General features: G+C 38.1%; 1 protein-coding gene across 4 annotated transcripts in view; it reads left to right on the top strand.

Moving 5' to 3' along the window:
* LOC127446798 (interleukin-1 receptor accessory protein-like 1-A) overlaps positions 1 to 14,761 on the top strand; it is a 146,890-nt gene that overhangs the window by 37,804 nt on the left and 94,325 nt on the right. For all 4 annotated transcript variants that reach the window (XM_051708020.1, XM_051708019.1, XM_051708018.1 and 1 more), the window contains exon 2: positions 3,906 to 4,003. In XM_051708020.1, coding sequence (XP_051563980.1) covers positions 3,919 to 4,003 — 85 coding nt within the window. In that variant the 5' untranslated portion in view covers positions 3,906 to 3,918. The remainder of the gene's footprint in view (positions 1 to 3,905; positions 4,004 to 14,761) is intronic.

The following is a 14,761-nucleotide window of genomic DNA, read 5'->3' as shown; positions in this document are numbered from 1 at the left end:
AAGCAAACAGATTTCAAATATTAACACAGAACTCAGGTGATTGAGTGGCTTCGTGCGAAGGCACAGAAATCAGATAAAATAGAAAGAAGTCATACTTTAATATGACTGGACCAAGAAAGAAATGCTTGAAGATTGTATCTCTTTTTGCTTTGATTCACACATATGCATATATATAGGGAAAGAAAAAAGCTAAAATTTCAGAGAAATTCAATATTTCCGACCTTACACATTATTGCTGGAACTTTGTAAATAGAGTAGAAAACAGACTAGAAATCAATTATGAATAATACATAAATATAAAAATCATGTCCAGTCTTAAGATATTTGAGAAATGTACATCAGAAATTAAACAACTTTGCCATAATTATTTTCAGGGCCATTTTTTAATTACATCGGACAAAGCAGAGAGACAGAAAATTACTGGGGAGTGAGATCGGGACAAAACGCAGGCTGGACTCGAACCTGTGTCTGCATACAAGTGCTATTGCCCTTATAGGACATGAGCTCATGCTCGTGCCACAGCACTGACAAAAATGTTCCATGATCATTTTCACTACTTTGACTATACTAAGCAAAACAGTAAATAATTTGTAGTGTCATCTACACTATCAACAAATAGATTTTTCAGTTTTCTACAGAAATTGTCGTTGTTGAGTGTGTTGTGGGTAGTTGCCAGGACGTTGCTATGCTGTTGCCAAGGTGTTGTGAATGGTTTTTATGCATTGCTATATGGTTGTGTGGGTGTTCTGGGTAGTTGGTGGTTGTGTACTGGCCAAAGTCAAAAGATATGGCTCAGAACTCTCCTTCTGTGTACATCAGTGGGATTTTATTAACTTGTTTTACTATTCACCAGACAAAAATCTTCAGTCTGATCACTTAGAAAACTAAAAGCACACCTGCCGAGATTTGGCTTAACCTTAAAGTCAATTCTAACCCTAACTGTTTCACAAACAGCGCAGGACAAGTTACTCGGCAAAGTTTAATACTTAAGGTTACGTAAGGGGTTTGTTTAAATCCCTAAACCTAAGTATAAACAATAGTAATAGTAATGCCTACCTTAGCAAGCAACATTAATAAGAATACGAACAACAATCATCATTGGTTGAATCAGTAGTTGCTGAAACAAACAGTGCAATGTTTTAATAGTGCCACAGAGTCTCAGTTAGATGTCGACCGATAGTGGATTTTGCCGATATCGATAACTAAACTGGTGGAAAAGGCAGATTACCAATAAATGTTTTTTAAACCGATTTATAGAATGATCAAAGATTTCATACTATGAGAGGCACAGACATTGAGGCTACAAGAGTCCAAAATGTATAAAATCCCAACTGTTCAACCAAAACTCCAATAATAACTAGAATGTTTTTTTTTTATTTGTTGCTTAGCCAAACCATTTTAACTATAAACGAGCCTGAAATACACTGGGGTGTTTTATTTTAAAAAAGCAACTGTTGGCACCGATTAATAGGTAAAACCTTTATATCGGTCTACCTTTAGTCTCAGTCAGCTCCCTAGCTCCCTATGTCATGAATCAATATATCATGAACATTCATCCACTGGCAAGGGTGCTGATCCACTGAACATTGGAACACTTACGACTCAATAACCTGCGACATGATTACAAGCTTGCCACAGCTGGTATTAATCAACAACATCACTGTATAAATTATACTGTTGTGCATTTCATTGGAGATATTCAAACGTAAATTGTTATTATGAAAGATAAATTACATAAAGAAAAAAATATATAAAGGAGTGTATTTTTAACTTTCTAACATCTCTGATATTTAAATAATTGTTTCCCTTTCATAGTGGATGAAAGACATTATAAACAACATCTCTTTTATGGAGAAAATAAGGCTTTGACTTCATAGTTTTACACTTGCGCTCATCTTCTAAGGACTTGAAAGACTTCAGAAGACATAATGACATTTCCAGCAACGATGCTCCCTGGTTTCTATGGTGCATTCTGGGAACTTCTAGGGAGTGAACGTTTCAGTGCCCTGGAATTTTTTGCAATTTGGACAGCCCTAGAAATGGCAAACTCAGTGATTAGTGCCCTGACTACTGAACTAGGGAGCATATTGAGACACACCCATACTGTTTACTCTCTTCAGAAAGTCAACCCACTGATGCCTTGCTTGTAGTTGTCTCTGTAGATTAAGCTGTGACAGGAGAAAGTATTTTAAAAAGGGCTGGGAAATTTAATGCGTTAATTTCTGTGATTAATAGTTGACTGTTTAACGCATTAAAAACAATTAACATAATTTTTTTTCTACTTTCTAAAATTTTACCAATGTTTTTCCCTACTTCCTGTGGCTATATTTGGCATATATAAAATTCCAGGCAGTACATGCTCAACTCAAATGCACGTCCTAGCACAGAAACTGATTGTGTGGAGCAGTGCATGCTTATTTGTTTTGTGCAGCACATGTCCTGGGCATAATAAACATGGGATTTACTGTATGTAGAATGGAGACTTTACCCACAAGTGATGAGCCAGTTGTGGGAGTGATATGGGCAAGCTGCCATACTATGTCTCTTCGCATTGCCTGAAAACGTTCACTCACTGTCATCTGATTCTTAAACATTGTCAAAAGCGGAACCGCTCCAGAGAGACCCAGTGTGTGCGATAGAGACTGAACAACATCCAGAGAAAATAATAGTTTTGAGATTTTAAGCTTCAGCAAATTAAACTTAAGCATACAATTTGGCTTATATCTGTATGTATTGTGCCTAATAATGCATTGGCAATGTACACTTAAGTTTATCTTGCCAGTAAAGCTTGATATGAATTGAATCTGCCCATTTGATCCTCTTGATTTGGTCCACTGGAAAACAGCAGAAGATTTTGCTTAACTTTTAATTACAGCATGCCCACTGATTTTATGGCATGTAAACATATAGTTGTATCAAATATTTATTCCTGTAAAAATGTTAAACTCTATCCGCAATTTTTTTAACATGTACATATTTAAATAATTAAAATAAATTATGATTCTTGCAAGACAAATATAAATGTCTCGATATCTCTGCATTCTGTTGTGCTTGGTATAACTGTCTTTGAGCACAAAGCATGTCGGTGAAAGGCTGCCTGCTTGTTGGTTTGACTAGTCGTGTTGCCTGAAGAGCTGGAGTGCTGACTGCCCCCTACTGCCAGAGATTTGGAAAAATATCAAGGTGGTACATCAAGCCTGAATTGCAAACTGAATATTGAATACACTGAATACTGCATACAGCATACTGCTGAACAAGCTTTATTACAAAAAATAGTAGGTAGTGTACGGTATATATGCAGTAAGCAGTACGCTAGTACAGGAATTACATTGGTAACATATAACTAGAAGTTTGTCTGCCTAATTCCACCTCAAGAAGGCGATTTAAACAACTTTACAGCTGGGGTAATAAACGTCATATATGTGCTTTAACAAAATGACGAACTTCACATTTTTGTAATCATTATGTGTAGTAATTGAAAGTGTTTAACAGATTCTGTCCATAGACCTTAAAGGAATAGTTCTCCCAAAATTGAAAATTCTCTCATCATTTACTCACCTTCATGCCATCCCAGATGTGTATTTATGTGTTTTACGGAAGATAAACGAATGTTTTTTGAAGAATATCTCAGCTCTGTAGGTCCATACAATGAAAGTAGATATATTTATGAATATATTTTATTTTTTGTTTTAATGTACCATGATTAATCGTAATTAATCAAAGAAAACTGTGCGATTAATTACAGTAGTTAAAAAAATGTTAAGCAATTCACAGCCCTAATTTTAACATCAAATAAAATTACACACTTCACCTTTAAATCCTGTTCTTTAAGGAAAAGCATATCGGTATGCCAGTGGTTGTATGTTGCCTATGACATGTGCGGTCTCTCCCTGTGTCTTTATCAGGCAGGAAAGAAAAATGACAGCTCTCATCCCAGTGCTGTTCCTGCTCTGCAGTGTCTCAGTGTCTCTGACTCTGAAGGTGGTGTCTAAAAGAGGCTCAGGTATGTCCAATTTCTATATCTATCTTATCAGCATTACTTGTAGATAGCCTGCTCCTCATTTTAAAGTGTAACATCAAATAGTATTTTATGCCATAATGAAAGCTGCTATGCTAAACCGTGTTCACGGCCCATAGGACTGTACAAATTAAAGCTTAATTTAATGCAGTATTGATGGTGAAGGTCATTTGTGTGTACTGACAGTGCTTTCCTTTATGCACAAGTAGGCATGTATATAATCACAAAACCACACACACACACACAAATGGGAACACGTGTAAACACACACATACAATTTGCAACAGAGAACAGGTTGGGAAGAGAGCAGTGCCAGTCCATCTGTCAGAGGTGATACTCTAATGTGTGTGTGAGGGAGGTGTGCGCGCACGTGTGTGTGTGTGTGTGTAAGACTGACTGGAAAAAATAGCACAAATCGAGAGCCAAGACCACCATGTACTCCAGATAATTAGGTGCAGGGAGGTGTTATGAGTTCAACTGCAGTCTGATGTTGCTCAAGACAAAAAAACAAAACAAAAAACAATCCTGATACTTCAGCTTTCTCCTGTAGCATAAGGAGAACACACAAAAAAGTGTTACTCAGTTATTGAAACTCAAGAAGTTCTTTTGAAAATGATCTAAGATTATGAACCCTGTTTCATTGTTGGCTAAAGGAACCATTCATATGCAGTCTGATGGGAACTTGAAGGAGTCTTTTGAGGACAAATTCTGTACCTTGCCTCAATATCAGCATGAAACGGCATTCACTGACTATTTCACTGACTATATTACTTTGACTATTTTACTCGTAATGTAACGTATTTAATTAAAACAGAATATTCAAAGAGAAAATAATGTAGGACGGGACTTGATTGTGTCCATCAGGAATTGAATGAATCATGAAAAGTGGGTGTTTCATACTAGAATGGTGCCAGATCTGAAAGCGAGTTTGCTAAAACAATGCCTCGGTAGATGAAAGCTGAAAAAGGAAAACCATTTCAGACCCTGTTGAAAAGACCAACATTGCTGGTCACCAGCATTTTTGTTTTGAATGCCTTTCCCTTGCATGGAATACTGGTTTGCTGTTGTCCTTAATAGTTGCTTAACTTACTTAACCATCAAGAGGTCCTTAGTCAACTAGCTTCACCAGAAAGACCATGCTTATTGACCAGTATTTTTTGCTGGTGAAAAGTATGGCTATGCTGTTTTACTATTCACCTATACCATCTATAAATTCATGCTTTATAATAACATGCATGGATGAATCATCATTTATTTTATGTTAGACAAAGGAGAGCTACCTCTGCATCACGGCTCTGACCAAATTTACCATTATCACCACATAAAGACCAGGAAAGTGTATTCATAAATTAAATAGGGTCCATTTTGATTTCATGTTGACTAAAAAGCCTTTTTTTTTTTTTAGAACAAAATCACCTTATGAGAACACTCTTAAGTGCAGCCTTGAAAAGACATGCATACGCACATATTTAAAATTAAAGTATAGCTCAACAGAGACTTTTGACCATGAGGATGTCAAAGGTATAGCATTATAAGGGTTTTTTAAAGAAGGCACTCTAGAATTACAGTGTTAGAAGGCTGCCATTGCTGTGTAATGAAAGCATGCAGGATGTAAAGTCAGGTACAAAGATGTACACTGCACTTTTATAGGGATGTGCACTATGAATATTCCAGATCAACTTTATTTTTCAACTCTCAACAATGTCTATGTACAGCATCTGTGGCACACTGATGATAACCACAAATAATAATTTAGACATGTCCCTATGAAAGGGAAACCTGTTTAAAGCAGGGCTGTCAACTGACTAAAATTTTTGAGTGATGATGTGATAATCAAATTAATCACAATTAATTGCATATGAAAATTTACTGAGAATGGCCCCTAAATAAAAATTTGTCGTCTCACTAGTTTTTTATCATCTAGTCATAAGCGCTGTGTTTTGAGGATGCTGTTTGTCTTTTAAAACTTTGAAAACACATCTCGATATCCCTGCATTCTGTTGTGCTTGGTACAACTGTCTTTGAGTGCAAAAGCATGTCGGTGAAAGGCTGCCTGTTTGTTGGTTTGACTAGACATGTTGCCTGAAGAGCTGGAGCGCTGACTGCCCCCTACTGCCAGAGATTTGGAAGAATATCAAGGTGGTACGTCAAGCCTGAATTGCAAACTGAATATTGAAGACACTGAATACTGCATACAGCATACTGCTGAACAAGCTTTATTACAAAAAATAGTAGGTAGTGTACGGTATATATGCAGTAAGCAGTACGCTAGTACAGGAATTACATTGGTAACATGTAACTAGAAGTTTGTCCGCCTAATTCCACCTCAAGAAGGCGATTTAAACAACTTTACAGCTGGGGTAATAAACGTCATATATGTGCTTTAACAAAATGACGAACTTCACATTTTTGTAATTATTATGTGTGGTAATTGAAAGTGTTTAACAGATTCTGTCCATAGACCTTAAAGGAATAGTTCTCCCAAAATTGAAAATTCTCTCATCATTTACTCACCTTCATGCCATCCCAGATGTGTATTTATGTGTTTTACGGAAGACAAACGAATGTTTTTTGAAGAATATCTCAGCTCTGTAGGTCCATACAATGAAAGTGAATGGTGGCCAAAACAATGAAGCTCCAAAATACCCATAAAGGCAGCATAGAAGTAATCCATATGACTCTAGTGGTTTAGTCAATATCTTCTGAAGCAATCTAGTTGGTTTTGGGTGAGAACAGACCAAAATATAACTCCTTTTTCACTGTACATCTTGCCATTGCAGTGTCTTGGCACCATCATGATTTCAAGTTAAATTACACTTCCTAGTGCTTGACGTATGTGCAGAGCGCTAGATGGCACTAGTAAGTGTATTCAAGCTAGAAATCATGATCCCCAAGGAGACTGTAGATGTCATGATTTATGCTGAAAATGAGTTGTATTTTGGTTTGTTCTCACCCAAAACCAATTGGATTGCTTCAGAAGACATAGATTAAAACACTGGAGTCATATGGATCATACACATCTGGGATGGCATGAGGGTGAGTAAATGGTGAGAGAATTTCATTTTTGGGTGAACTATTCCATTAAGTTGGAAATAAACTGAAATAGTCCTTTAATGAAAGTGTGCTGGACCATTCGTATGCTTGATGGTGTGTTCAGCTCAGTGACGTTCAGTGACTATATTGCAGCAGCATCAAAGCTTCAAAAATAGTATTAAATGTCAGACACATCAACATCACTCCCCAGCTCAATATGAAATAATAACTCTTTCCCTTTCCATCTGATCATCTCAGCAGAGGCCCAAGGCAAGGCCAGATAGCAGTATATCTGTGTCTGTGTGTGTGTTCATGACTTGGAGCAGCACAAACACACATCTCATCAACACAGCATGGATTCCTCTTGATGTGTTTTAAAGGACTTCACAGCTGTAATTGAACAGGGCCTTGTTCTGATTGGTTATGAAATATCAAGCTTTAATTTTCTCTTGCATTATGTGCTATGAAGATGTGGAATGCAGATTCATAAAAAGAGAATTAAGAAATGAGATTTAGAGAAAAGTAATCCTTAGTTGCCTGTTTGATGAAGAGGTACTCAAAAAAGAAATGTACACATACCGCTGATTTAAAACTGATTCATGGTTCACATTTTTTGCTGATAATAAGAAAAGAACCATATAAGAAATAAGAAAATAATCTGCAAAGAAACATTTAGTATCATTTTTGCTGAAGAAGGTCAAGACTTCATAAAATAAGAATACCTGTCACATGGACCTTTGTTAGGGTAGACATAATTTAAGGAAAATGAGCGAAACCGAAGCTGACTGATAGCAGTACAGTCTGTTTAATGGGTTGTGCTGTCTTAAAGGGATAGTTCACCCAAAAGGGAAAATTATTTCATCATTTACTCACCCTCTTGTTGTTCCAAAGACTTTCTCTCTTCCATTGTACAGAAAAGGATACATTTTAAACAGTGATTGGAGACTGCAGCTTTCAAGCTTCAAAAAGTAATGCAAAAGCACCAAAAAGTATCATAGAAAAAAAAGTGGTTCCATGTTCCTTTCGAATCCATACAATAGCTTTGCGTGAGAAACTGACACAAATTTTAGTCCTTGTTCACTCAGAATCCACTCTAGCACTCCTTAATGCATTCACAAGAGTTCTTGAGAGAAGAAGCAATTTCTGATTTGTGAATGAATCGGCAATCCTCTACAAGGTGTCAGGGATTGTTGCCCAGAGTTTGTTGTCCACAGTTGCCGACGCTGATTATTCAGCTAAAATTATAAATTGGTCGGCTTCTAGTCCAAGGTCACCTTCAATTTTCACAACCCATGTTTTTCAGATTTTTGTCCACTGGAATCTTCTGTAAAGACATATTTCGAATGTCTCATAACCAAGGAACACAACTGCACAGCCTGTTGAATGCACTGTACATCTATACCTCACAGCCATGTTTTCATTTCATTAATTCATTAGATTAAATCTGCCATCTACCATGACAAGGGCCCATTCTTACAGATGTGTCAACCATCATCCATAAAATACAAAAGGTTAAAAGTAATTTCCATGGCTTAAAGGGGTGAGTTTGCATGTGTTTACATTGGTGAGTGAATATTCCATGATGGTTTATACGTAGTGCGTATTGAATGGTACAAGCATGTGAAAGTCAGATGTTATAAATTACAGAAATTCCAACTAAAACAAACTGACAAAAGCAAAGACGCATGCTCAGTGTCAGTTCATGCTGTCTCATTAAGTACACTATAGTTTCCCCCTCTCTCATTCTGTCAATCTATCTCTGTTTTTTAAATGCTAATGATGGATTAGCCCGTGCTCTGGCCTCAGGATTTTCTCTCTTTATTTTCATGTTTGTTTCAGTTCTCCCTCTCAGGTCTCCCTCTATTCTCTCCCCATCGTGTTACTCTGACCCGTGGCCCCTCTCTTTTTGTGAGTGAATGAAAGGCCTCAAATAACAGAATAGACTTCAATCCCTCTTTTCTCCATTTTAGTCGAATGAAAGATTTTTTTCCACTATTCCCTTCAGAGCTGTGAGAAAATCCTTCTCTCCCATTGGTTAATAGAACCACCTGCTCACCACAACGAACCTGCTTGACCTCTGTCGCCATGGCGAACCAGAGGCGGAGGTGAGCGGGTGAGAGGTACGGGAAAAGATTAGGGACAAACAGTCACGCTATTGTCCTACAGAGACCTGTGTGAAGTTACTGGAAACTCGGAAAGGTCAGCAAGAGGTCAAGGAAAGGTCAAAACAAGGGGTGAAGAAAAAGCCGCTGTCGGCACTATGTGTCGTCATGGTAATTTCCTCAATTTGCCTGATGGATTCAGACAAATTAGAGGCAGACAAAACGATTTTTGCAATAGCTGTTCCGAGAGAGGAGGAAGAATCCATGGGAACAGTAAATAAGAAACTGTGCATTGTGGGAGATTAAAATCACTTGTTTGGCCCAAAATACATCATCTCAGAAATAAGGGGTACATAATGAGTTTATATGAATATACCTACTCAAAACAGCTATAACCATAAAGAATGGCAAAGCAAGGGAGCTCTATTCTACCTCCTCCTCTTTCTCTCTCTCTTTCTGTTTCTACAGAGAGCAGTAGGAAATGGAAATGCACACTTTATGGGTCTGGGTGATTGGAATTGCATGGCGTCAAGCCAGCACAAACACACACACATAAACACACACAAACAAGGACACAAAAAGTGTCTGAGAGAGCAGTGGTAACTCAAAGTCAACATGACAGTTTTACTGGGGTGCAGTTGCTCTCAGTCTCTAAAGCAAACATCCATTTACTGTTGCACTAAATACCGACTAGCATTTGCCCTCAATATGAAATCTAGAAATTACCAGAGCAAATTCAAGAAGGGAATAGGAAATTAGAAATCAACATTTGAGTTTCCTCTTAAAAGAATAGCTGTTAGTAAGCAGTTGCGATGAAGGAGCCAATTGCGATTGTCGAAATGAATTTCAGATTCTGCTAAGCATGATTATACCGTATCTCTCAATTACAAATAACTTGAGTCATTTTTGAAACTCTCGTTTTCTCTTTTCATGGAAAAGAGGACTTGCAGAGTATTCACAAATGTTCCTCTTCATTTTTTGTTCAGCTCTTTCAGAATTCATTGAATTAATTGTAATTATGTCTGATACCCCACTTTTTACAAAACTCTCATGGATGTGAATATATGTCTTTGGGAAAAAAAAAAAACACACACACACACAAAAAAAAAAAAGTCCACTGGACAAAAACTATGGAAAACATTGGTTGGGATTGGGATGATTAACCTGTCCTAAGATCATAAAACAGTACAACTTATTGAATGAACTGTACTTTTATCCATCCATGATAGGGGTGTAATGGAGATTTTCGGTAAGATAACCGTAAAATACCACATTATCACGATATCATGGTATTAAGGTGCATTGCTAATATTAGCAGATTAATATTTAGTTATATCTTAATATATAGTTTAATTTAGACTGAATAAAACACGCTCCATACTGCAATTTAATTGTATGCCATACCCTAACCTACAGTAACTGATTTTGGAAATGCAGGCAATATTTTTTCAGGTATTTCACATTAAGTGCAATTTGTGTGAATGAAGGAAAAACAATGCCGGGGCAAATGGGAAAAAAATATGCAGAAAAACATTTTATGTAGTTTTGGTGAAAAAACACCAAAAATTATAATAATGGAAAGATGACAGGAAAATTGTGTTCTTATGATAACATTAAAACTGCTCTGTTTTCTGTTTTGCACGCACATCTCTATTAACCTGTTTCAGTGACATCACTTTTTCCCTGCAGCCGCCATATTCGTGACCATCAGCGGAAGGAAACAATGGAGGTGAATGGAAAAACACCTTTAAAATTATATCAAGAAAAACATCAAAAAATGCTTTTGATCCATGCAAAGTACCAGGAAAGGTGTGTACAGGTATCTGAGTCAGCCTAAATATTGCTAAATTTGACTTTCGCAGACATTTAAATATATTTTATCCACGATTCATCTCCGTACACCGGCAAGTCTGATTTGTGACCGGCGAGTGCACACACCTACCGGTACATCACCGTAAACATCTCTCATTCAGATGTTATACATGTTTGTGTTGTTTTCTGCTCTGATTTGGCCAAATATTTCAAAACATCTGTGATGATCCCATCTGCATGAATGTAAGAGCTGCTTTTAACTCATGAAGATACACAGAAAGCAACCAATGCATATTAGTGTTTTACATTGTAGTCTGGTGGTGTGAAAAATGTCTGTGCTTCATGATCTAATGATGTGTTGTTTATTGACTAACATAGTATATACACATTAAATATATACTATATATTCACATTATAGTGCTTTTTATTTATTACAGTGTGTATAATTATGATACCTTTTATACAGTCTGGGTGTTATGAAAAGCATCGTCCCATGTGCATTTCCAGTTTAATTGTATGTTATAAATATAATAGACATGTGAATGGATAATTGACATGTCTGAATAAATGAGCAAAGACGGTGCTCTTCACCTTCATCACTACTTGACTTTAGTGAAATGAAGCCATGTCACTTAAAAGAGAAAGATTTATTGAAAGCAAAATAAATTTTGCCTCTGGTAATTAAACAGCAGTCTCACCTTTTCATGATTTATAAATAGAAACAAAATTTTTGCTGCATCCCACAGTGCAACACACTGAAGAAATATGGAATTTTGGTCACAAACATGGCGGCGTGGTCATGCAGTGACGTCACATGAAACAGGTCAATACTCTTACAGAGATGTACACTCTATAAAAATGTTCACACGATATACACAAATTTTATTCAAGACATTTTGATGAAACAGGACACATTGTTTGTCTTGCACATCCACGATTAAATGATATGTGGCAAGTTACTAAATACTTTAAACTGTTTAGATGCTGCTGAACGCAGGCCTACCACTTCGCTGGTGTTTGCGTTTCGTGGCGTTGAAGCACTTGTGTGATTCCAAAGTCTTTCTAGCAAGTCAGTCCACTGGCGGCCATCTTTGGAATGCTCTCAGGCAGCTATTTTTCTGTAAACAAGCGGCATACAAAAGCAGCTCCTATCTACTTGAATGGAAAAAGACCAAAATCTCCGAAACGGTTGGTCAAGATTGCGGTCAAAGAACATATTTCAAATCATCAGTAAAATCTGACAACACTGGTATCATAAATTGTGCTTCTTTACCTCAGATTGCGAAAAAAAAAAAAGAAAAAAAAATTCCCAGCTTGTAAAGCTTATTCACGTGTGTTCTCGTGATGATTGACAGGCAATGTCTTTTTTTTTTTTTCATCTGTTGACCACTGGACGTTCCAATTTCTCCCATTCATTTTAATAAGTGCCCCATCTCTGTTAAATAGTCTGGTGATATTTCTCTTGTTGAGCTTCAATGATTATTAAATTCCACCATACAAAGAGTGCAAATGAGATGTTGAACATTTCGTCCTGCTTACACACTTGCGAGTGATTGAGTGAGTGAGGGAGGGAGCGAGTAAGGGAAAGAGAGAGAGGCCGAGAAGGAGAGTGCTGTGCTGCTGCTCTGATCTGATCAGCTCCAATTCCGATCAGGTTTTAGAAAATTACATCGAACAGAATGAAACATTTTGATGTCAAATTAAGTATAGCCTTTGAATTACTACAGCATAAAAAAAATTACTGAGTAAAATGTGGTACTAATTTATCACATGATTTCAAACGAGCTTTACAGCTAATTTGTACATGCAATCCTGTTGCAGTATGGGGTCCGAGACCCCCCTAGACCCCCTGTTATTAGCACAATGGTTACAGCCTTAGTATGTGATGAAATATTTCTTGAAAGAACCGTCCCTTTATGTTATATGACAAGTGGTAGTTCAGCGGTAGCTCAGCGGTTAAGGCTCTGGGTTACTGGGTTCAAGCCCCAGCACCACTAAGATGCTGTTGGGCCCCTGAGCAGGGCCCTTGACCCTATCTGCTCCAAGGGTGCTGTATCATGGCTGACCCTACACTCTGCAGACAAAATAATTTCACTGTACGTGTGACAGAAATAAAGGCTTCTACTTCATATTTTAATCTGGTAAAATTAATATGAATTGAGAACTATAGGCTAACATAGGGCTTCAGAAGACTTGCAATATAGCATATAAATCAACTGGAATGGGCCAGATTAAGACTCCTTTGTGCCCCTGGGCAAGAGCACACAGTGTGCCCCAACCTAAAATTCCCAAAATTTCAGCTTTTACTATTTATCCTTATGTCATTTTTAAAGTCCTTAAATTTTAAGCTGCTTGTTTCCAAAGAAATTAAAAAATTGGGGCCGTAAAAAGTAGGGCATATGAGTATTAGGCTATTTTCCCAGTTTCTAAAGTCATACAATTGGTTTGTGTGAGGAATAGACTGTAATTGCAGATGTTGTCAGCCACTAACATTTTCCTTTAAGACACAAAGCATTCTTCTTGCAGGGGGCGCTTGACAGCTTAGAAAACGTCTCGGTTACATATGTAACCTCGGTTCCCTGAGACAAAGGGAACGAGACATTACGTGCTAACGCATAAGGGGAGTAGATCGCTCGCACCTCAGAAGAACTCTGAGTCTTGTAGTGCAGCCAGCATTTGCAATGTCTCATTCCCTTCGTCTCAGGGAACCGAAGTTACGTACGTAACTGAGACATTGCGTGCTAACGCATATGGGGAACAGAATCCCATCACACCGCACTACATGACATAACCTTCCAGAGAGGAAACATGATGCTGCAATCCTATGGGACAGCGACCGACATGAGTATGCCGCAAGTGAGTGACTGTAACGAACTTCACAGCAGAAGGGAAGGAGAACACAGGGAAGCGAGTTTTTCCAGGCTCAGGTAAGACTTTTAATCGGCCACTTCAGTGTTTTTACAACTTCACAGGCACATAGTCACTTAAACACATCAGCTTCACAGGCACTTATTCACTTAAACACATCAGATTCGCACACACAACAGATTAAACGTAACAGCTTCAGGAACACCGTGGCCTTCCTACCCGCCCAATCAAGTACTTCTTGGGGTGTGCTGTGAGTCCCGCTCTTCGCAGGGATCTCAGAACCGCCCTCAGATGCTGCGTGTGCCGCTGCCAATCATTACAGTAAACGATGATGTCATCTAAATAGGCAGCGGCATACGCCAAATGCGGTCTGAGGATTCAGTCCATGAGATGCTGAAATGTAGCCGGGGCCCCAAACAAACCGAAGCGTCACAAATTGATGTAATCCAAACGGTGTGGAGAAGGCTGTTTTTTCACGGGAAATTGGTGTCAAGGGGATCTGCCAATAACCCTTTGTCAAATCCAGTGTCTAATAAAATCGAGCAGTGCCCAACCGATCAAGCAACTCATCAATGCGAGGCATAGGTTATGCGTCAAATTTAGACACCGCGTTGACTTTTCTATAATCCACACAGAACCGTACAGACCTGTCACTAGAACAACTGGGCTGGACCAATCGCTGTGGGATTCCTCTATTACATATCGAGCATTGCATCCAATTCTTCCCGGACAATTTTCTTTTTGTGCTCGGGCAATCGGTAGGGACGGCTACGTACCACCACCCCTGGCTCGGTCTCGATGTGGTGCTGGATGAGGTTTGTATGACCTGGTAGAGGGGAAAACACGTCTGAAAACTCCTGTTGCAACTTGGCAACCTCTGCGAGTTGATACAGTGTGAGGTGGTCTCCGCAAGTGACCGGGGTGAAAT

The sequence above is a fragment of the Myxocyprinus asiaticus genome, chromosome 10 (assembly GCF_019703515.2).
Source record: "Myxocyprinus asiaticus isolate MX2 ecotype Aquarium Trade chromosome 10, UBuf_Myxa_2, whole genome shotgun sequence".
NCBI classification, from domain to species: domain Eukaryota; kingdom Metazoa; phylum Chordata; class Actinopteri; order Cypriniformes; family Catostomidae; genus Myxocyprinus; species Myxocyprinus asiaticus.
The sequence above is the reverse complement of the archived record's forward strand: the minus strand, read 5'-3'. Positions and strand labels throughout refer to the sequence as shown.